The sequence below is a fragment of the Dermatophagoides pteronyssinus genome, unplaced genomic scaffold, assembly GCF_027571235.1.
Source record: "Dermatophagoides pteronyssinus isolate colony J.1.1.1.1 unplaced genomic scaffold, Derpt_VIB-CSIC_2022.12 sq0002, whole genome shotgun sequence".
NCBI lineage: Eukaryota > Metazoa > Arthropoda > Arachnida > Sarcoptiformes > Pyroglyphidae > Dermatophagoides > Dermatophagoides pteronyssinus.
Window position 1 is genome coordinate 4597110 of NW_027461526.1, and position 25575 is coordinate 4622684.

Here is a 25575-nt window from a genome sequence, read left to right on the forward strand (position 1 = left end):
AATAATTGTTTAAATCATTGATTCGTTTCGATCTGTCTTGCCTTGTCTTGTTGTTGATTTTTGATTGATTTTCTGTGCTACAAATGATTACATAATTACACTATATGTAAAAAAAAAATCTTATCAAATTATGATTGATAAGTTGAACGAATGAAGGAAGAATTTCAAGAGATTCAAGTTTATAAATGAATGATGGAGATGAATGAATGATTTTAAAAATTAGCATGGCGATCATCCATGTCAATCATTATTCAATGGCGAAAAAAATTGTCATTTTTTTCGTCGTTGTTGTCTATTATTACCCATCTAAACAGAAACAAACAAACATACATAATGAAATCTGGACACGAACATCAAACAAAAAGTATAAAGTATACACCTTTCTCATCATTATTCATAATTTTTGTTTTCTTTGGTTAATTACTTCAAAGCAGATTGATTCATTCAATGTTTTTTTTTCATTGCATAGAAGGATTTCTCAGGAGAATTTATTCATTGAATCATTCATTCAGCCAGGATATTGCCATTGAAATTTTCTATTGTATTCGTGATGCGTGATGCATAATATGAATAAAATTATGATGAAAATGATTGCCGGTTATCATTACCATTACAACCATCGAAAATTATAACAAAAAACAAACAAACAATTTACCTATGATGATGATGACAAATTGAAATGACAAATCCACTGTGAAGAAAAATATCTATGTGATTATCAGGGTTTTTCAAAATCCGGCTCACATGAATGTATCCTGATCATTTTCTTGTGTAAACAACATGTGTGTCCAGTTGTTTGAATACCTTGACCTGGCTGGAAAAACCAGAAGCATTTTTTTCCAATTCGTTCTTAATTCAATAAAAAAAGAAAATTCAATTTTCCAGAATTTCTTCTTCTTCGTCTAGTTTTTTATTGTCATTTTTGTTTTTGTTTACATCACGAAATTCATGATGATGATAATGATCGAATGAATCGATTCGTTTCGAAAGAAAAAAATTCAATTTAATTTGATGTCTTATTTGATGCGACCTTTCTCAATCTCTCTCCGTTTGTTTTTTGGTTTGATTTACACAATCAAACAATGATGATACTGACCAGAGAGAAAATCATTCATTACACACTGACCGGACTGAATGTCCTTGTCGCATCATCATCATCATCCTCGACATTGATTGTTTGACTATCACGCAATCGTTTCTTTCTGTTGTATAAAACCATGATGATGATCATCATTATTCATTGGAAAATGATTGAAAATAATGATGATCACATTGTGAAAAACTAAACAGAAAAATAATTGGATTATCATCAAACAAACAGATACACACAGTGGTGGTGGTGGTGGTAGACAATGACACATTCTTTGATGTTGAAACGATGCAAAAAAATGAAAGATTACCCAGAAAAAAAACAGGAACTAAAAACAGCTGCCGAATTCGCTGTGTAGAGAATTGTGTAGGATTTCAAACTTTCTCAAATGAAAATATTTCTCAACTATAGGCTCGATTTTCATAATATTTTTCAATTAACTTTTGTTCGTTATTTATCCTGTGCGAATGGATCGTATGATTTTTAAAATTGACTGGTTTTTGATTTTGTTGATTGACTTAACCGAAACTGAAACAAACGCCTGAATCCAATCGCCAACCAACAAAAGAAGCCGAAATTCAGTTTTGAAAACAAAAGAATGGCTATTTTTCTTTTTCCCGTTTGTTTTGCTAGTGAAAAAACAACAAAAAATACAATGGATGTTTAGGAAAGAAAGAAAAGGAGAAAAAAACAATGATAGCCATCAATGTTGGGTTAATGTTTTTTTTTCGTTCGTTTGGGATACTACTTTACTTACTTGCTTGGTTATTAACCAAATGACCAAATCGAATTTAATGAATGATGACAACAACAACAACGAAGAAACTTTGATTTGATCGGATCGAATCTGATATCGAGACGATAACGATAAAACGAACAAAATTCAATTTTACCATTATCATCCTTGTTTGTTATTTAGCTTAAATTTCCTTATCATCATCATCATCATCTTGGACAACTTTGATCATGATGATGATGATGAGAAAGCAAGCGAAAGAAAAAGAAAAAAGAAAAACCATTCCTGTTTGTTTGCTTCTTCTGCTCGATTTAATCAACAAATTGTTTTTTGTTTGGTTGTCGTCCAGTTTTTCTTTTCTTTTCTTCGATTTTTCTTCGAATCGAGATTGGTTTCGATCCATTTTTTTTTTTTTTTTTTTTTTTGTTGTCAATGTTTGTTCAGTCAGTAAATGTTTGTATTTTGGATTTTCTTTCGGTGTGTGTATGTTTTTTAGATCAACAAAGAAGTTGATCAAATTCAGAATCATGAATGCGCGAAACATTTTTGAAGAAAATTTTGAAAAAATGAAAATCAAATTTCTCTCGATTCGATTTGATTTGATTGAATACTATAATCATTTTGGTAAATAAATTTTTGTCATTCAGTTTTTCATTTTGGTTTTCAGTCAAGTGCTATTTTCAAATAAATTCCTGTGCCTTGTGCAATAATAATAATCGACAAGCACAAATCAATAATAATAATAATGATGATTTTTGAACAAAAAAAAATCACATCCTATTGATGTCTAATGATTTTTATGTGACCAGAAAAACAGAAACAAGAAGCAGAAACAAAAAAGGCCTGATTGAGAGAAATATTGATCATCATTATCAGCAATTTTTTTTCTGTCTCAATTCTTGTCGAATCACTGAATGTTTCAATTGCAATATGGTTATCCCAATGTAGTTATTTTTCAGTCGTTCGGGTATTTCTGCAATTTGTTTTCATAGCACGTGCCAAAAAAAAATGCCTTTCCATTAATTCGTGTGTGTGTGTGTGATTCGAATGATTATTATCATCATAATCATCATTATTATATTTTTTTCGAAATGAATTGATCTTTGATCCCCCAATGAACAAACTGAGAAGCTGTTAATTTTTATTAATTTTTTTCACTGTTGATCATTATTTTCTTTTGTTGAAACGCTTCTATTATCATCATTTTGGTAGCCGCGTATTTTCTATTGATTACAATCAATGAACGATTCTCTCATTGACAAATTGATTAATTCGACAAAGATTTTTTCCCATTCTCTCTCTCTCTCTCTCTCTCTCTCTCTCTCTCTCTCTCTCTCGCTATTCAAAACGACCGATTAATCAGCAAGTCACATACATAGATCCCGAAATTGTTGTTGTTGTTGAAATTGATATAGCAACAACAACAACAACAATAACCAACAACAACAACAACAAAAAAAAACATCTGTTTCAATCTAGACTCTAGATTCTAGAGACTTAATATTGAAAGTTTTTTGTTTTGTTTTCTGTTTCAAAAACAACCGAAAAAACAAAAAACATACATCTCTCTACAACAAAAAAAGACTTTGTAGTTGATATTTTTTGTTGCTTTGCTTTCCTCTATCTATTCTCGATCTCGATTTTGTTGGTTTACTGTATCACACATTCACATTGCCATCATCAATCCAAATGACAAATCATCAATCTTGTTGGCTGTTTGAATGTTTCGAGTTCTGTTAATACTACGTTTGGTATTATACCCAAACAGCATCCACACAACATTATCAATATCATTTTATGGCTGGTAATGTTAATCAACGTTGGTTATCTTCCAGTGTGATTTTCTCTGTTGATCTAACTGATATTTGTCTTTATATTCTTCCGTTTTGTTTGTTTGTTGGTTTTTTTGGTTGTTGTTGAAAAATCACAGTAACTAAATACTTCAAACAAAAACTTGTTATAATTTTTCTATTTATCAAGTTCTTTTCTCGGAAAAAGAGAAAAAAAAAGGATATATTCACATTCTTGGTCAAAGCACTTGAATAATTGGCGACAACAACAAATGAAAATCGGATAAATCAATATATCAACCAAGCTATAGCAAGCAAAAGAGAAAACAAGAAAACCGCTGTTGTCAACTAAAGATAGATCTTAATGTCCATTTGATTAATTGTTTATCACTTGATTTCTGGGGAAAAATAAGCAAGAGAGAGAAAAATTCTTTTCGAAACTCGAATGATTTCAAATTTTTGGATATTTAAAACCTTCGAGAAAAAAGACAATCTTGATGATCAATTTGCTCTAATTGATTTGACAATAGTGATGGGAAATGTAGAGAAAAAACTAATTACATTTACCTTGTATCAAGTTTTCGATATGTTTGGTATGTTTGGATTCGAACGAGAAAAAAAAATTAATTTTCAAAATTGCTTTTCTTCTTCACATTTTTTGGCTTCCGAATTTCTGGGTGAAAACAAAAAATGAATGATTGAATGAATGAAACATCAAAACATGAAACATGAACAAAAACATATCTTGTGTTTCCAATCGTAACAATATTGTATTTCAATCAATGATAAATGTTTGATGATAACCAAAATCAAAAGAAAAAATAAGATTTTGTTGTTGTTTGAGATACGCTATATTGATGATGAAAAGTTTCCTTTACTCATTTTTTCCTGTGATCTTTTCATATATGACATGTCAAAATATGAAATGAAAAATTTGATTTATATTTTTTTGGCAATTACCTTTGTCATCACCTGAAATGTTTTTCATTCATTCATTTTTCATTTCCCAACCTGAAATTAACCTTTTTTTTTGTTGTTGTTGATTATCAGTGTTTGTAAATGAAATACATTGAGTGTTGTTTACAAGTCGGTTGTTTTTCTTCTTCTTCTTCTTTCGAAATGATTTATTTGGCTCACTCTTGCTTGAACAAAATGAAAACTAATATACTTTAATCCTGCCATTGCAATCCATCATCATTTTTCGACAACAACGATGATAGTGATGATGAAAAATGAAAATTGAAACACATACCTTTTACACACACATCATTCTCAGAAATCGAAGCTTTTCTTTTCAATGGTTCTTTAGTTGTTGTTGTCAACAATGTTGCTGCCGAATTTTGTATAGATTTTTTCTTCTTCGGGAAAGATTTTTTAGATTAGAAAACAGAAAAAACATTCAACTTTCAATATTGAAAATTTTGAATTGAATTTTCTCAATAGCAAACAAACAAACAAACTGAAAAACCATTGAAACAGGAACCAGGTTTTGATCTTGATGATGATATTCTTCGATTCTGATGATGATGATAAATATAGAAAAAATAAGGTGTGAACTTTTATGCAAAAAAAAACATTTTACATTGTCGTTGATGATGGTAACATGCGTGCTCGTCGTTCATCATGATGATTTCACTTTATTGAATTGAATGTGTGATATTTTTTTGCACTCACTGCTGCTGCTGCTTTCGTTTTTCATAATCGGTTTGTCCAAGCTGCGTTTGTTTGTCGTTTGTTGTTGTTGATGATGGTGGTGGTGGCTGGAAAATGCATCACGAAAGATTACGTGATCAACGATCATTTTTTCCTATTCGTTTCTTTGGCTGTCCATAATTAATCTGGCTGTACATTTTTTTTGGCTGAAATGTTTGTTGTTGAATAAAAAACATTCACACACACACATAGGTGATAGAATGGAAAACATTTTGTTTTTTTTTCATTGAAAGTAAAAGATTCTATTGATGATGATTGAAAGGAAACTTTGATGAATTTCGATTAACAAATTGATTATTCAGTTTGATTTTTGAACTAATTTCATTGGTTTTCAATTGAATTTTTTCAACAAAACTAGCTCATAACTTGAAATAATAATCCAATCATAATTCAATCAATCAAACATTGATTTTGGCTATTTCTATTGTTTGGTTAGTTAGGTTGATTGATTTGGATTTTCAAAAGAAGAAAAAAAATCGAAATTAAATTGAATCACCAGCCAACCAACCAGATTTTTTAAACATTTAAACATGTGTAATCTCTTCATGTAATCCTGATTGATGATTGATATTTTTTTCTGCTTTGTTTTTTTTTTTGCTTTAAAGAATTTAACTTGCATCGTTTATCTTTGTTTTGTAATATTATTTATTTATTGAATTAAAATAAAGATTAATTTTCATTTTTTTTACCTTGATTTTGTCTATTTTTTCTTTCAAAAACTCTCTAGTGTAACTGTAACTGGAAATCAAATGAATTCAATGGGACCATTAGGCATTACGATTGGTCATGATAGTCTAAATGTTTGGCAATTGGTTACAGTAGAATTATTGTTAACATTTGTTGTTGTATTCACAACATATGCAACTATGGATTCTAATCGTAAATCATTTGGTAGTGATGCATTATCAATTGGTATTGCCTATTTGATTACATCATTGACTGGGGTAAGTTTTTTTTTCGTTTTATTATTTCTGAAAACAAAATTCTTTCCTTTTCGTTTATTATTTTAAAGTGTCATGATTGATCGAGATTTACGAAAAAGCAAAGAAAGCAAAGTAGTGAAAAATCCCATTGGCATAGGCGATTTATATCTGACCAGTCAGCCAGCCAACCAAGAAGATAGATAAAATTTGTTGGGCTAGTTTAGTTCAGTTAGTTAGTGGCTTGTTAGATAATAAAAAATTGAAAAAAAACCATTGATTTTCGTATCTCTCTCTCATTTGTTTGACAGACCTAATAATTATATCACATCATTATCGATCTGTGATTGATATATATTTTTTGTTTCGAAAATCAAAATCAATTTAAGTCAATAAATGGTCAACAAATGGTGGCTATAATGATAATGATGATATAGTAATCGAATGGCCATTTCAAGTTCATTTCTCTCTCTTTGATAATCGTCATTATCATTATGAAGTTGATGATAATGATAACCATTTTATTAATCCACACTGTTCGAGAATCAATCTTTTTTCTTTCTCTTAATGGCCTTATAAGTTGTTGTTTCAATTTCAAGTTGTTCAAGTTGTTGTTGTCTACAGTATTTCTTCGGATATCTATCGATGATTTTGAAACAAATTAGAACATCATCATCGTCCATCTCTCCCTTGGGTGTGATGACCAATTGGTTTTTTTTTCATTTTATCACTAATACTACCGTCAACCACCCACACATCCTATCATCATCGATATAATCGATAACGATAATCGATTATATCGATGATGATGAACCAAACCTAAAATTTTTTCCTTTCTGTGATTGCACATATCATTATTCAATCACATCCCAAAATTCTCATGATAATATTTTGTGTTAAGTGAATTGAGATATCAAAAGAGAAAGAGAGCTTTGTTGCTGTTATTTCTCCCATTGAACATTACCGGAACTTGTAAAAAACACACTGTCAATTGTATTTTCTGGCATCATCATTATCATTTTTTTCATAGTTTGATGGGTATCATATATTTTTCACCAAATGTAATCGATTATTTCTCTAACTACTCACTCTTGCTCGTTGTTGTTGTCTATTTCCTTTTTTTTCACACAACCCTTATGGAGTTTTTTTTTGTTGTTAACCCAGAGAGAAAGTCAAAGGAGGAAATTTTTTTTTATTCCATTTCGATTTCGATTATTATTGTTATTTCAGTTGACTTTTACAGTTTATATGTCTGGTTAGTGTTTGTTATACCAAATTCAATTGTATATCGCACACGCATATTGATTATTGGACATCAAAAATACAAAGTCAGTGAGAGAGAGAGTTTGGATCGATTATTGCCTTGCTTTTTTGGGAGATACAGACAGACATTTATATTCGATTCTTTTTTTTTGTTGGTTGGTTGGTTGGTTGGTTGAATAACCATATTCAATTCCTTATTGTCTATATATATTTTGGAATGTGAAATTTCGTTTCTTTTCTTCTTTTCCTTTGGATTGTAGCTTAGTATATGTGTATGGGTGCCACAAATCGATCCGCTATCCATCATCCCAACAAACGAATAAAAAACCATGAATATTCACTTATGGAAAAAAGAATAAAATTCTCTTCCATTGTTTACATGTCGAGCTAACAATTTTTTCTTTCTGTTTCTCTCTTTTTTTGACATGGACAGCGAGCATAGAGAGATAAAAAACGAAAAGAGAATGGAAGAAATAAAAATCACAAGTTCATATCTTGGATATTATTATTTTCTTCTTTTTATTATTTTGGTTGAATTCCGATTCAAATCATTCAAATAACATTAAAGAGATGAGAAGAAAAAATGAATATGAAATTCTTGTTGCAAAAGAGCCTATGATTAGTTGTTATCAGAATATTTTGTCCTATATGTTTTGAAGGAATCGGTATTGATTTCTCAATGGAAGAGATGAAAAGACATGCACATCATTTCACATGTATAAGATTAAGTTATTTTGCTGCTTTCAAACTGTACAACACAGCACACATTTGAAAATCATCATCATCATTTTTCGTTTTGGCATAACACTCCGTTATCTCTAACTCTCTCTCCCTCTCTGTTTAGGCAAAATGTCAAATAATCATTGTTGTTGTTATCTGGTTATGACAAAATTTGTAACCATTATGGAAAAAAACTTGAATGCTTGAAAGTGTTATTCTTCGGGATTTTCTTTTATATATTTCACGTGATGTAATTCGAATCAAATTGATCGCACACAACAACAACAACAACGAAAAAAAAAAACATTAAGTATTCATGCTTGAATGGATTCTAATTGAGAACCAAACAACAGAATTTGAAAATTTCTAAAGAACCAAAAAAATTTCATATTGAATGTGTGTGTGTGGCTTTTTGGTTTCACTGAAAATACCAAAAGAAGAATCACCAAGAATTTCAATGGTTGATAGATACACACACACACACAAAGGATCAAATCAATGAAGAAAGATGAGATTTCCTTTTTTCATTTCAAAGATTGATTTCAAATTGTTGTTTGATTCTTGGCGATTTTCGGAAAGTTTCTTGAAAATTAAATTAAATCATCATCATCATCATTATCACAGTATTTATTGTCCGTATAATTATTACTGTTTTGATTCCAATGTTTTTTCATTCATTTTGTCAAAATTCTTGTCAAATTTTCGATGATGATGATTATGTATATGGATCATTGATTCTGGGTTGTTGTTCAAAAGAACAACAACAACCCAGAATTTTCTATTTCTCGATTGTTATCATCATCATCGTTCCGACAAACATTTCAAATTCTCCATTTGGTCATCGAACAAACGAATGAAAAAAAACCATCAATATCGAATTGAAATATTGGGAATATGTACAAAAGAATTTTTCTCTAACTTCAAGAATTCTGGACTGTTGGAAAATCGTCTTTCTTCTTTACTTTCGGTCTTTTCCCTCCCTAGTTTTTCAAAAAAAAAGATGCATTATCCATTTATCATTGAAATGGCCCGAGAAATATTTTCATTTTCCATTCCCATTCATTCATTCATTCTCTGGGTTTCCAAGTTTATTTTCTTACTGTTCATTTTTCTCTTCTCTTCAATTCAATTCAATGATGTATTGTCATCATCATTCGCTGTTTGAATGAAATGAAATGAATGATTTGGACAACAACCATATGATGGTTCATTATACGCACACAGTTCATTCATTCAGTGACTTTTTCATTTCTTTTCTTATTATTTTCCTATTTATACTTGAACAGAAGTGTGTGTTGCTGGCCTTTGGCCAGCAGCACGTATACTTGTTTCAGCCCGTAGATTCTGGCAGATGAGCGGCTACGCCGCCCATCTCCCAAATCTTTGGCTGAAGTTTTGTTCTTTGCGATCGATCCAACTATTTATTTGTTTCGGGTCTAACCGAAAATTGGTCAAAAAAATACCGCTAGTGGAGAAAATCGCCAAAAATAGCCACAAATATTGGCGCTTTAGTTAGTTCCTCCTGGAAAACCTAATTGCACAAACCTAACCTAACCTGCTTAAACCAAATTTAAATTATATTTGAATATTTCCACTTTTTGGCTATTTTTCCTATTGAGATTTTTTGCAAACCACAATTTTCTCTAAGGCCGCGGTCCCATTGCAATGAGACCGGGGCCTAAGCGTTAACAATTGTTTCTATCCTGAAACATTTCGTGTTGCGCAGACTGTTGCGCACACTGACTATTTCTGCAGACCCTTTCTATCACATTTGTGTATTAAAAATTTCCTAACACATTTCTCTGGTCACCATACTTTTTTGTGCACGACACTCTCGAGAAGCTTCGCTTCTCGTGTTTATTAATAAGATAGAGAAATCCTTTCTTCGTCATTCAACAACGAAAAAAGAAAGAATTCTTCCTCTCTCCCAGTAATGATGTTGATCATCATCATCAAAAAGATCTTTTGGCCCTTGGATTCTTTCATGATGATCATCAATCGAATGATATGATGATGATCATGATGTGATGATGATGAACATCAGAATTTGATTCTGATACCGAGAAAATTTATCTTCATTTTAAAATAATTTTCTCCTTCTCTTCAATTCGTTTGTTCGGCTTTCAATATCTCATTTTCACTCGAATATTTTTTGTTGTTTGAAACATTTTTTTCTCCTTTTTGATAACATTTTTCTATTTCCAGAATCATCAATGAATTGAAACGAAAGAAATGAAGGAAAAGAAATTAAATGTTATTCTTTCGCTTCTTTCTCCTTTCGATAATATCTAATGATTTTCGATTTTGATTGAAATTCTTCATTCTGTTGTTTGTTGTTTGTTGTTTGATTTGGACAATTATTAGGTCAATCATTAATGGGTCCATTTTCTTTTCTTGATTCTTGATTCGAGAATCAAAAGTCAAGAAAAAAACTACCATTCCTTTTCTTCTAAATGGATACCCATATAACGTTTTTTTCTTTTTTTTTCCAATTACAGTCGTCCCTCGTACAACGCGGTACTTGAACAACGCGGTTTCGATAGAACGCGGTTCTAGAATTGCGAAATTATACAGTTTTCCCTCGTACAACACGGTCAGGGTTTCGATACAACGCGGTTTTGAAAAATCGAATTCGCAAAATAATTAAATTAAAAAAAATTATGTTCTATGGCTTGGTCTCGATATAACACGGTACAAATTTCCATATTTCTACTATTTGTAGGTCTCGTACAACACGGTTTCGATACTACGCGGAACACGGTTTCGATACTACACGAGCCATTTCTTCTATTTTACATTCATTTCGTACAACGCAGTTTCGATACAACGCGGAACGACAAAACCGCGTTGTACGAGGGACGACTGTAGTGAACAAAAAAACCTAAGATTTTCTCTCTATTTTTTTTTGTTGTTGAAAATTGGCAAACAATAATGAAAATCAAAAACTTTTTTCCAGATTCAATCAAGCTTCTGTTACCCACGGAAAAAAAATTTGAAATTTTCATTTAAAAAATCGATATTAACCCAACACCACCAGCATGATGGTTTCCTTTTACTTTTTTTTCACTGGCTGTCTTGGACATATGCATATTATTAAAAAAAAAAAGATTTACAGAATGTAATTAAGAATCCCTAGATCAGAACATTGCGGGTTAATGATGATGATGATGATGGCCTGCCTCTTTGCATTAAAAAAATATGAATATAATTATTTCTCCAACAACAACAGCGACAACAAACTTTAATGATTTTGCAGCAGCATTTGGTTTTTTTGGCGCCCAAATGGTGCCCGAACGATGAAAAAAAATTGATTTTTTTCCTTTTAAATCAATTCAGATTTTGTTTGGAAAATTTTTTTTTCAAAAACAATTTTTTCCCGCATAACAAAGTTATGCAAAGTTTTTTTTTCGTGTGTACAAAACATTCCGAAACCCGGGATGAAAAAATTCATTCCAAATTGACAAATGTTAACCAATGTGCGATTTGGTGGGTGTTTGATCATTCAAGTCCATAAATTATTTGTTTTGAACAGAAAACAAAAATAGATGAAATTAACTGGATACATTATTTTAACCCCCCCAAAAAAGATAATGATGGTGATGGCTACAGTGGCAAATGAATTGATTTTTTTCATTCATTTGATGAAAAACCGATGATAATTAATGAATGAATGAATTCACCACCACAATTCATAACCACCACCATGTTTTTATCATTGTCGTTTTCGGGTTTTTCGGTTTTTTTTTGTTTTTGAATTTGAATTTCGAAAATACCATACTGTGTGTGTGTGTGTGATAGAATCAGATAGATATTCTGTGTTTTTCCGGGTAATCAAATTTTTTTTCTTCCAAATGTTGGTGGTGATCATTCGGGGAAAAAAAGTTCTGGTTTTGAATCGCTTCTTTTTTTTGTCTGGTTCAAAACATGACCAGCAAAAAAAGAAAATCCATTATTCATTTGGGTGTTTTTTCATAATTTTCATTAAAAAAAACTTGTGAACTTTGGTTTGGAAACAGAATTCCCAAAATTCATTCATTAAATGGTCCGTTTTGCGCTGAAATAATGATGATGATTATGAGAAAATTTCCTTCTGTTTTTGTTTCATATAAGGTGTGTTTTCGGTTGAAAAGAAAAAGATTAATGAATTTTCATAAACAAAAATTCTGTGTTGAAATTTTTAACATCTTTGTTAATGATGAATAAGGGTAGAACCAGAAAAACGAATTTACCCAATTTTGTTTGCCCATCCTTGTTTTGCTATCCAACATGGCTCCTTATTGGATTTTTTTGTGTTTTTTGTTTCGAAAATACCAGGTAGACTTATACTGGGTAAGTTTTTATCTTGTGCCTGCCTGGAGCATTGACATTTGGTCATGACATTAATTACTCACTTACTTACTGTGTGACTATGACTATAATTTACTGTTATGCTTTTTCTTTTTGTGTGTGTAAAAAAACCTAAACAAAAACGAAAATCGATATAAGATTTTTCAAATTCATTTCGTTTTTTTTTTAGATTTGTTATTATTGCTTTATTACAGCAACAGCGTGTGTTTGTGTATATGTCGGATTCAATGTATCGAAATAAAATAAAAAAGCAATGGAAAGATAGAGAGATCGAGTGTCACATGTCAAATACAGATAACGAGAGAAAGAATTTTTGTTTTTGTTTTTTCGTTTGCTGTTGTTGTAGTTGAGATTTTGTTGTTGTTGTTGATATTGATGCTTTGATTGTAAAATGAATAATTCCCTATTGAATTCATTTTTTTTCACTGAATCGTAAATTTGGTAACACAGAATTGGAATTTAAAGATGTTTGCATCCCAAAATGAAATGTTTCCAATGTTTGATCCAATGTGTGATGGTTCTTTTTTTGTTGAATATCAAAATCCTGTGAATACCAAATTGAACCTGCCACTTTTTTTTCGATTTCTTTCTTTCTATTTTTGCTTTGAATTTTCTTTCTTTCTTTGTTGTTATTGTCAATTCGTTCCCTTCAAAAAGCACCAAAAACGACATATTTTCAATTCTATTTTCATATTTTTCTTCTTTCAAAATTTGTTATGAGGTTTCAGATTACAACCTACAATGTTGGAATTAATTTTTTTCCATTTTGGTGGATTGTTATTACCGAGAAAAAAGAAAAAAAACAAAGCGAACAACATACAAACATCAAAATCTCCTTTTTTGGGAGATTTTCAAAAAAAAATTGTCCATATATTTTTCACCGTTATTGAATGATTTTCGATGTTATTTGAATGATTTCGCAATGTGTAACCATTATTATAGATAATATTCAGAAAAAGTCCTTAGTTTTTTTTTGGATCATTATTATTATCATTATTATTATTGTGATGATCATATATTTCGTGGAAAAACAACAACAAAAAAACATATTCCATTCTGCTGAATGAATGTAATGGACATATATAAAGAATAGCCACTAGAATATTAATATTGTATGGCAAAAAAAACAAAACAAAACAAACAAACATTTGAAACATAAAAATCTACAATTCACCTACACACTTACTACATCTCAATACACAAATTGAATAATCGTAATGTTTTTTCATTTAATGTTTTCTTTCTGTTTTTCTTTTCTATCATCATATTGACATTCTTTGGTTTATTATTCTGTATACAGAATCTATTGACTATACAAACACACATTCGATTTTTTTTGCAATAGAAATCGAAGAAACAAACGAAAAAAAAACCGATTGACAAATGTTTGGTGATAAATTAAGTTATAATAATAATAATAATAATGACTATAAAACGAATGACAACAACAACAACAAACTACTTTTGTCTACTTTTATTTCTTTTGTTTATTGTTGTTGTTGTTGTTGTTTGGTTGTTACAAAAACATCCGTTTCAAACAACAACAACAACAAGCCAATCTTATCCATATGTGTGTTTGACTGAGTTGTCTGTGTGTGTGTGTGTAAATTATGATTGAACCATTATTATATAATGAAAACAGATGAGGAATATTGTTTTTGGTTCCATGAATGAAAACTAACCAAGAAGAAAGAAATATATCTTGATACCGAAGACGAAGAAGAAAAATTTTCACTTTATTTTTGTTTCCCATTTCATTTTGCTTGTTTCTTTCTTGATGATGATGATTACAGTGTGAATAATGAATTTTTCTTTTTCTTTTATTTTCTAACCAAAAATATAGTTACCGGCAAGTGGTGCATCAATGAATCCAGCTCGTACATTAGGTCCAGCATTTGTTATGAATCGTTGGCAAAATCATTGGGTAAGTTTTGAAATCAAACAAACAAACATTGTAATAATGCAAAACACATTTACGCACGCATATTTTATTCACCAAATTCACCAAAATTCAGCTTTCGATATGCAATTTTTCATTCAAAACAAAAAAAAATAGTCAAATATTTTTTTCCCCCATAAATAGCCCAAATCGTTATCGGAATTTTTGTCATAAATAAATTTTTTATCCGTGCAGAATTTACTTGGAAAAAAAGGACCGAATCTTCGGTTTTGATAATAACAAAATGTTTTTTGTTTGCAACATTAAAATACTTGGTTTGCGTTTGTTTTCTTCCCAAAAAGTTTCTTTCTTTCTTTTCTCCATTGATGAACAACGACAGAAAAAAAAGATGAATAGTTTTCGATAGCCAAAAAAAAACCAAAGCAAAATCGTTGGCCATTGGTCATCCATACATACATACATAGAATCATCATTATTTCGCGTTTATTCTTGAATAGATATTCTTTTTGGGGCTTTGACAAAACGATTAGAATCTGGTTGTGAATCACTTTTTTTTCTCTTTGATTCATTCATTATCGTTTTGTCTGTCTGTAGAATTCTGCAGAATTCTTCTATGATGCTAGTATATGATGACCACCAACTGTCACACACACACACACTGCTAAACCAATATTTTTTGTGCTTCTTTGGATACGATTATTATTAAGGATTCTTCTTCTTCTTAAATCAGCCATGGAAGAAAAACTTTTCTTCTTCTGGTTGCCTGATTGCATAACATCACATTTTTCGGTTGTTGTTGTTGTTGTTGGATGCGTTAACCAAAGTTACAAGTTTTTTTTGATGCATCATTTAACATTTTGTTGTTTTTGTTTAGTCGTCGGAAATAAACATTTTTCTGCTGCTTTTTTTCGTTTGTTTGTTTGTCTACAAGAAACAGAAGAAAATCTTCTTGAAAAAGTTGATCAACAACAGCAAATTACAATCAAGGTCCAAAAAAAATCTCTTAAATGGTCCATTTTTTTCCTGGAGAAAATCTTTGGCTTTTTTTTCTTCACACAGATTATTTAACTTGCTTTGATTCGATTTGATTTGTCTGTTTTTTTCTTAATCTGTTTTTCCTATGTTTTTCTTTATTTTCTTCAAAATCTAAATAGGTTTATTGGGCTGGACCAATATCTGGAGCAATAATTGCAGCAATTATTTATGAATTTATATTTGATACATCAAGGCGTGGTATATCATCAACATCGATAAATAATTATTATCAACATCAACAACAACAACATCCACATCATCAACAACAACAACAATTAACACAATATCAACAAGCATCTTATCTTCATCATCATCAGCGTTTGGCTGCTGGTTCTGGTACAATGATTGGTGGTGGTAAATCTTCATTTTTTCAAGATCATTTTGATTTTGATCTTGAACGTGGTAAGTTTCTTTTTGATTTCTCATTCATTCAGACATTCATAATGGCCAAAATAACATTAATTCACTATGATGATCGTGATGAATGTTTGCCACTGTAATCATATCATATCATTACTGGCTACTGGTCATTCATTCATTCGAAACAAGCAAAAAAACATTGAAAAAATTGAATTTTTAATTTTCATATTTCTTCGTTTATTGTTATTAACTACTAATGATGATTATCGTAATCATCATGCTGGTGGTGGTGTTGTTGTTGGCTATTTCGACTCTTGCCAGCCAAAAAAATAGTAAATTTAAATTAATTCACAATGCAAAATGAAATGAAATTTATTATTTACGCTGCTGTAGCTAATGAAACATTTTTTGTTGAGGATGATGATGATCTTTCTGGTTCGGCAGTAGCATCATATTTCCTGACTTTAATGCATTTTTTCGTTTTTTTGTTTCTGGTTGGATATTTATTGTTTTGTTTTGTGTGCGACTAATTTTAGATTCAAAAAAAAAAAAAACATAATTTCATAATTTTCTCTCTCTTTCCCTGTTTATTCAGTGGATGTTTAGTGCAAATGACGATTAAATTTAATTGACCGTTGGAAAAACAAAAACAACAAAAACAAAAATTACATTAAACCGATGTGATTTGAATTCCAAATTTGATAAAAACAGAGGAAAAAAGTGAAAACAAAGCGAAAATGGACAAAATGAATAAAAAGAGAGATTTTGTTGATGTTTTTTCGTTTTTGCATTATGTTGATTAAATTTTTTAACACGCTGATAGTCCATGTCTTGTTTTCGCTTTTGTTTCTGTTTTTTTCGCTTAGCAATAATGTCAACTATAGGTCGATTAGCTCCCGTATAATCATCAGTTATTATCAGTTCGATCGTTTTGACTTTTGGCTATGGATGTTTTTTCGCTTAAATAATAATAATGATTATTATTGAACCGATACCCTTATTATCACCCTGAATAATAATTATTCTGATGATTATGATGATGGTAGTAACAACAGCGATTAAAAAATGATGACCAGTAGTATCCATTGATGAGAAATAAGTTGGTACCTAGTTTGTTCATGTATGTGACAGGCCCTTAGCATCAATTATCTTCTTGTTTCGTTTTTTTGCTAGGGTCCATCATAATGATGATGATGATGATGAGAAAAAAAGACCGGAATATAAATTTTCTGTCGTTGTTGCTGGAAACGTTAATAATCATCATCATCATTACAATTAGTTCACGTTCGAAATGTTTTTTCGCTAACATTGCTTATCTGTGTGAAAATGAATGAATGAATGAAAAAAGAAGATTCTCCAGCAATTCTCAACATTAGCATAAATATTCAATCTTGAACTTGATTTTTTGTTTTCTGTTTTGAAATCTTGGCTTTTATTTCAAATCCTTTTCTTTTTCCATTTGGCAAAAATAAAGATTTTTTTTCATAATTTTCTGGTGTAAAAATTCTTCGTTTTTCGCAAAAATCTTTGATGATGATAATGACGACTACGATGATCATCATCATCATAGATCGTGGGTCGTAAAACAAAAATCTAGTTGTTGCTCTTTGATTGTAATTTGTGTTGGCTAAAAATGAATTTCTTTATCATCATCATCATCATCAGCATCATTATCGTTTGTAATTACCCAGATGATGATGATGATGGTCATTTTTTTTCTCTTTTGGATTTTATAAATTACATATGAATATGAAAATATAATTATCATATAATCATCATCATTATTACTATGAACAAAATTCATCCTTGTGTATCAATCGACTGAATTATTATTATTATATAGCAGTAGCCATTATTTATAAATTGGACGACTATTTTAACATCGATCGATGTCCGAGAAATATTATATGTATTTTTCAAAGCAAGGAAAAATCATTATTTTTATATCATCAGCTGAGAAAATGTTATGGTAACACTTGGGGTTTATCATTCGATGTTCTAAAACATATTTATATCATGGCGATCGAACCAATTATGCTTTTTGCCTGTTCTATATGGGGTGATAAAGCAAACAAAAAATGTATAACCAAGTTACGATCGGTTCAACGCAATTTTGTATTATCTATGATTCGTGGTTATAAAACCATTTCTTTTGATGCAGCTTTTGTTATTGCTGATATTCTTCCCATTGATTTGAGAATTCAATATTTGAATCATATCTATACATTGAGAACAAATGGTGTTTTTCTTGGTCTTCGTTGTCAACTTAAAGTTCCGATTTCTTCACTTCATCATCCTGCTTCAATCATTCTTCGTGCTAATTGTAATGATAATCATGACTTTATCATTTTTACTGATGGGTCTAAAATGAATGGTCATTTAGGATCTTCTTTTGTTGTTTATAAGAACATTGATGAAGAACCAATTTTTCAAGCTAAGTTTAGATTGGCAAACTATTGTACTGTTTATCAAGCTGAACAATTCGCTATCGAACGGGCTGCCTTTTGGTTAAAGGATAAACAAAGTACTGCAATCATCTATACTGACTCTTTGAGTACAGTAAATGCCATTAATAATCGTTGGAACACTGATTACCTTGTTCATCAAATTCGAACTTGGATTAAGGATAAACATATTTGTATTGAATGGATTCGTGGTCATCAACAAAATATTGGAAATGAACTGGCTGATAAACTAGCTAAAGAAGCTACCACCATGAATAATATTACCTTTTTCTTTTGTCCATTTAATTATTTGAAAAAAATTATTCGTTGGATTACGACAATTAAATGGAATCGTCTGTGGCTATCTTCAAATAATGGTCGTGTAACCAGATTGTTTTTTCCAACAATTTTCCATAGGAGGAATTCCAATCTTTCCCCAGATTATGTAATCACTCAATTCATTTCTAATCATGGTGATTTTCGAAGCTATCTATATCGGATTAATCGTGCAAATGATCCATACTGTAATTGTGGTGCCTTAGAGGATTCGATTCATATTATGTTCCATTGCCAGAATTTTTCATTTCTTCGAATTCTTATAAACTTTGGCAACAACTTCAATTTAAGCAACTTTTTCAAAAATAATTATGAAATTTTTATAAATTTTTTGTATCTTTTATTTTTATTTAAGTGATTTTTTTTTTTCTTTTGTGTTTTTTTTTTCAGTTGTTATTCTTTTTTTTTTCTTTTAATTACTATTATTATTATTATTATTTTTTTTTTATTTTTTTTTTTCTTTCTTTTTTTTCAAAATCTTTATTTGATTGTGTATATTTTTTTTTTTCTTTCTCTCTCTTCATGTTTTTTTTTCTTTTCTTAATGTGTTAACGTATTATATCCTTATTTTTTTGGTATAAGGATTTTTTTTTCTTGATTAAAATGAATGAATGAATGAATGAAAGCAAGGAAAAATGTTTTCTTTTAGTTTTATTGAATGGGATATCAATGGTACATTTCAAATGTCGAATTGAATTATAATTTTGTTTTTTTCGTTGTTTCTGATTTGATTATCTAAATTTCAGATTCTAAAATAATATTCAATCATCTAGGGAAAATGAAAAAAATCTTTTTAAAAGTTTTTCAAAGAAAAAAATCCATAACATTTGAAATTCTGATGACACTGGATGACACAAAGCTGGACAAGTATGTGTGGAAATATCCAAAAAGAAAAAAATCATCTTAAAAGCATCATATGATTATCATATTGAAAATTTTTGCTAAATTCAATCATCAATTATTTTCTTCATTGATTTTTTCATTGGTTCACAAGTGTTTCACAAAAACGTGTTCAAGCATCGATTACTTTCTTCCATTCTTTCTGTTCTATTCTTCAAATAATGATTTATTTGCTTTGTTTTGTTTAGAAAAGCTGATGATGGTGAACTTTGACACATCCTCTTGAATCGGCTGATCGGTTATTCAAATATGATTTTAAAGAATTTTTTTTGTTTGAAAAAACAAAAACACTCGAATATTCTACAATGTACATTGTGTTTCTCCGTCTTCTTTCACTCAAAAAAGATAACTTTTGAATAAAGAGAAAATCCGATTAGAAAAGAAAAAAACATTTCAATAGTGTCCCAGTAGATTTCTCTTTGTGATTATTGATTGATTGAATGGAAATTTTCCTCATTTTTTTCCTTCCATCATTTGTTTCATCAAATAAAAAGCTCATCGCAGGAAAAAAGTCTTATCCAAATTGCTTTGCTCATCATAATCATAATGATAATGATGATTAAAAATTTTCTTTTTCTTCTTCTTCATTTCGTATGGAGGATGGCTTAAAAAAAAATTTTCGAGGCCTACCTATTTTGTTTTCCCATTGTAAATTCCATCAGCAGCATTAGGCAAAAGTGCAACCAATCGAAATTTCCATCCATTCTTTCTTTCTTTCCGAAAAGGATTAGCCATCTTCTTCTTTTTCTGTATTTTCGAATATTTTTCCATAAAATTTGGAATTAAAATGGAAAAAAATCGAGCGAGAAAAAACCTTTATAGTTTTTCTTCGCTTCAATTTCGATTCAATTTCAGTTTTTGGTTCAGTTCAACAGACAATTATAATCATGTCAGGTTTTCTTCTTCTGTTTCGCGAATAATTCATTCATTTTTTCGAAAAACAAAAACTGAAAAAAAATGTTTCCAGTTCATCAAAATTCAATTTTTTCGGTTACGGGAACCATACCAGACGGCATTGTTTTTCTTTATTTCTTCATTTTGAAGTTTATTTCAACCAAGAAAAATCTTTCTTTTGTTTCATTTTTTTTCACAATGATACACAGGGGAGAAAAGAAATGATATTTTTAGGCAAAACCCACACACACACACACACCAAAAATGATGTGTATATTTCGAGGTCCGAATAACCGAATTGCATAATGTAGCGAGATGGACTGGTGTAAATGGCATGATCGACCTGATGATGATGATGATCGATTCTGTACCCAGAAAAGATATTTTACCACCTTTGTTTGTTTATTGATGTGTTTCTCTACGACCATCACAAATACACATGGGTATTTTCATTCATCACATCACATCACCAACAATGTTTGGTTGTTTTGAATTTTTTTTTCCCCGAAACGAAGAAGAAAACTGATTTTCCAAAAATAGTTTTTGGTTCATCATTTATGTTTTCGGTGAGAAATTTGATGATGATATCGATTCCTTTTTTCCACTTGTTTTTTCTGAATGGCGATTTACTTGTGATTGCTTGGTTTGGCATGTCTTGTGTTTCGTTTTTTTAAAGAATTTTTTCTTCTTGTTTCTCAAGTCAATAAGTATACCATCATATTACAGATCCATTAGTGAATTTTCTTTCTTTTTTTTTCGTTTTTGGAAAATGACAAAATACACAGACACAGAAAATGCAGTCAAACATAAATTTAGATTCGACATTAACAAAATGAAGAAATTGTGAAGAAAATTTTTAACTTGACATTTGAGAAGCGAGCGAGTGAGAATAAAGTAACAAATTGAGAAAGAATTTCTTCACTTTAAAGAAATTACGATCCAAAAATGAATTGAATCGAATGTCTTTTTCTGCATATCATAACCTAAATTGTTCTAAATTTAAAAAATCAGATGCAAATTCTGTGTGATTTTTCTGAATGTTGCCAGACATTCATTTTGTTTTTAAAAATGCTGAATGCGTCACATGATTTTTTTTTACTGAAACTTTTGATTGTCGATTCTGTGCACATTATCGTAGTGGTGATGTTTCGTTTTGAATCTTTTTTTTTAATTGTGCGATTTTTTTCCCATCATCGATCAATCAATATAAATTCTCTCTAATTCTGGTTTTGTTTTAAAAAATTGACCATTGTTGTTTTTCGGTGGAATTTTTCGGTTTTCGGAACGTTCCGCATTGTCTGTTTCCGTCGTTACACCGATAAGATTAATTAATTGAATTTCCTCATTTTTTTGTTCAAAATTGCTTGTGTAATTAATCATCAATCATCAGCTCGGTAAACATTTAATCCGATTATCTTTGTTTTTTTTGGCAAATGGCGAATGTTTCAATTAAAAAATTGAATTTTTCCTCTTTACCAATCTGATTAATTCTCTGTTTTTCTCTTCTCTGTTCTTTTTAGATTCCAATGTAGATGATGATTATGAAGATCCTGAATTATCAGCAACAGCAGCAGCAGTAAACAACAACAGCAAATTAACTACCGTATCAAATCATACAAAATTATTTCAAACCGGTAATGGTGGTGGTGGTGGTTGTTCAGCATCAGCAGCGTCATCTGGTTCATCATCAGGACATTCACGTTCAAATCATACACAACATTCAATTGTTTCGGTGCATGGTGGTAATAATGGCGGATCATTTGAATCATATCGTCCAATGATTGGTCCATTTGGTGCCGGATCAACATCAACGAATGCAAATACGAACAATAATGTACCACAATCAACAACAACAACAACCATTCCAGAATTATCATCACAAATTTATAATGAACCAACAAATTATTATCAATCTACATCTGATCGTAGTACCAATAATAATAGTGGTGGTAGTAATAATAATAATGTAAATAATCAAACATCATCATCATCATCATTTTTTCATTCAATGCATCCAACTGATCGTACAAATAGAACGGCTGGTCATTTTACAATGCGTTCATCTGGTAATGGTCCAACACAACAACAAACCGCACAACAACAACAATTAAATCGTCATCTTAATTATGATCCACATCAATCAATAATTGGACCAAAATTCTGATCAAATCAAGTCAACCAAAAAACAAAAACTTTGAACTTTATCATTTAGTCGTAAAACCTATTTTTGTATTTATAAACAAATCGCCTCAACCTACATACACCCAAACACACCTTCTTCAGTAGAAACAGAAAGAGAAATAAAGAATCGAATCTTTTTATATTTTCATAAACCAATTCTTTCCTTTGACACCTTCTATTATAACATAGAATTTACCCAGAAAAAAACTATTATTGTAATTTGTAAATAATTCAATTTGTAATTGCACCAATTCTTCTTTTTTTTTCGATTATTATTATTTAACCCTTTCTTTTTTTGTAAACAACAACAACAATAACTACAATTTGAACGTTTGTAAATTATTTTGAAATTTTATTATTATTATTCTGGTCCATTCATACAAACTATGAATCTAATAATCGATCATCAATTTCTTCCGCAAAGATCAAACTTCTTGAATGGATCGAAAGAATGTTATTTTCATTTTCATGATGATCAATTGAATGAATCGAATGAAAATCAATCAACCGAACCAAAAAAATGAATGAATGAATCAATCGCTATGAATGGATGAATGAATTCAGCAAACAAACAAAAAAAAATGTTTTTAAAGGTGCCATAAAACACAAGAATTCAAAGATGATGATGGCCATTGCTCATTGTATTGTATTTATATATCACATTTTTTCTGATGTCTGCCATTCTGTAATTTGTTATTGTCATCGATCAACCCCCTCCCGAAAAAACATTGTTTGTTTTTTTTCTATTTAAATTCACTTTTATCAAATTATGTACATTGAAAATGAATTGTAAAAGAATATTTGTATCCACTGTCGTCATATTGTATAGAGAAACAAAAAAAAACCTAATAAAAATTTTGGTTTAATCAATATTTTTTCGTTTTGCCTTGCTTTGCTTCAGAATTGGTAAAAAATTGAATTTAATGAAAAAAATGGGAAGATTTTCCGTTGAATAATCCATTCAAACCGAAATCAAAACATAGTGGAATGAATTTATTTAACACTGATGACGACGATGGCCAATATCCGAAAGATATGCTCATGGATTATTTTCAATTTGGGATTTTGTTTTTTTTCCGTTTGTCTCATGATTCATTTGGCTTCATTTAATAAAAAAAATTTCTCTGTGTTTTTTTCTTCTCGTTTAGCTTGCTCGTTTAAGAATTTGTTTTTTTTCGCTATTCTCTTGAATTGTTTTTTTCAAAAAAATCGAAAGAATAAGAAATTCATGAAAATGACGATGATGAGATTGAATAATAATGAGAAAGAAAGGCTGTTGGAGAAAAACTGGGGAAGAAAAAAACAAACCCAAGAAATTCACAAGAAGAATCAAATTCACAAGGAAAAATTGATTCACAAGAGAGAGAGAGAAAGTGAAAAGAGAGGGGAAGAAAAAATAAACGGAAAAAAAAACTTATAAATTTAGGATTTTCTCTCGTCGATCGTTGTTGTTGTTGTTTTTTTAGTTGAGCCAAAGCCAACACGAAAAAAAATTCAAAGTTTATTCAAGCGTAACAATTGAATGAACAAAAAGATTTTCTCTTTTCGTATTTCGGTATTCTTGTTTGGTTTTTTGGAAATGAATCGGACCTTTGCAGAAAGTGAAATTCTATTTAACATCAAATGAATGGTCCACAAGAATCGAATAAAGATGCGCCAAAGTTTTTTCTCTTAGTTTTTAAAATTTGCTGTTGTTTTTTTCAAAAGTACATCTGATTCGATCTGATTTTATGAGGTCTGTGGAGAATTGACTTGAATCCATTCATTCATTCATTCATTCATTTAAACACCCACAAATGTTCAGAGAATATTCTTTGAATTTTGTTTTTGATTCCTTAAATATGATAATGATGATAACGAATGGATATGGATGATTGAATTTTGAAACTTTGAACGTTTCTTTTTTTATCATTATTATCATTTGAACTCTTTGAGTGACAATTGAATTATATTCATCGATCGATTTGATTCTATGATCATTTAGTTCGACCAATGTGAGAAAACTTCTTCAAAAAAAAACAACAAAACAACAAAACAAACCAAAATCATTCTTGTGGAAAGAAACTCTCAAATCCAAGTGAGAAATGAATGAAATTTGTGTTGTTTGGCATAACTGTTTTTTTTTGGTTTGGTTTGGTTTGTTTCTCTTCTTGAATTATATCCAAAGAATTGTGACATTTTTTTTTTTGAAAAAAAATACAGCAAAATTATTACATTGTCTTAGCCCAGAAACAGAAAATTTAATTATATCGTATGGTTGGTTAGCAAATGATGATGTTCATATATTAATAATGGATATGAACATAACTTTTCAAGCAATAATTTCAAGTTTTTCTTCTTCTTCTTGGTTGTCTTTGTTTTTTCAATTTTAAAATTTTTCATTTTCTTCTCCACAATATTCGGATAATGGATTTTTCCTGTCTGATTTAATGTTTTTTGGCTTTTCGTTTCTTTATCCATTCGATTATGGCTATCATTATCTTGGATATTTTTTTGGCAAAAGTTTTTTGAATTGTAATCAACAACAGTGATATCATGATCAAATCAGGAGAAATCAATTGAACAGTTATCGATTGGGAATTTTGAATGCTATAATTTTGAAAGAAAATTGTTGGGAATTCATTTCAGGAAACATTTTCGGAAAACATCTACATGTTCGGGAAAAACATGTATTTTATGGAAAAAAAATTCAGAAAAATTTAAATTATATATCCAACAAACAACGAAAAAGTTAAATTCTGTAAATCATTTTGTGGAGAATATGGATAATGTCAGAATTTCTTTTCTTCGTAATTGTTAGGTATTTTTCATTTGCAAGATTCTTTGGTTGTACGATCCATGCAATGACATTTGTTCATTCATTTATTTTATTTCAAGGGGAAAAAATTACGAAGACAACCAAGACCAAGTATTCTCTGAATCAAAATGAATTTGATTAATTATTTA

At 29.9% G+C, this 25575-nt stretch overlaps 1 protein-coding gene across 1 annotated transcript in view; it reads left to right on the forward strand.

Annotated features, from left to right (window-relative positions):
* LOC113798384 (uncharacterized) overlaps positions 1–23501 on the forward strand; it is a 50002-nt gene extending 26501 nt beyond the window's left edge. Inside the window, exons 3-6 of the mRNA XM_027348949.2 lie at positions 6057–6273; positions 14423–14503; positions 15634–15916; positions 21969–23501. Coding sequence (XP_027204750.2) covers positions 6057–6273; positions 14423–14503; positions 15634–15916; positions 21969–22612 — 1225 coding nt within the window. The 3' untranslated portion in view covers positions 22613–23501. The remainder of the gene's footprint in view (positions 1–6056; positions 6274–14422; positions 14504–15633; positions 15917–21968) is intronic.
* Positions 23502–25575: the final 2074 nt, after the last annotated feature.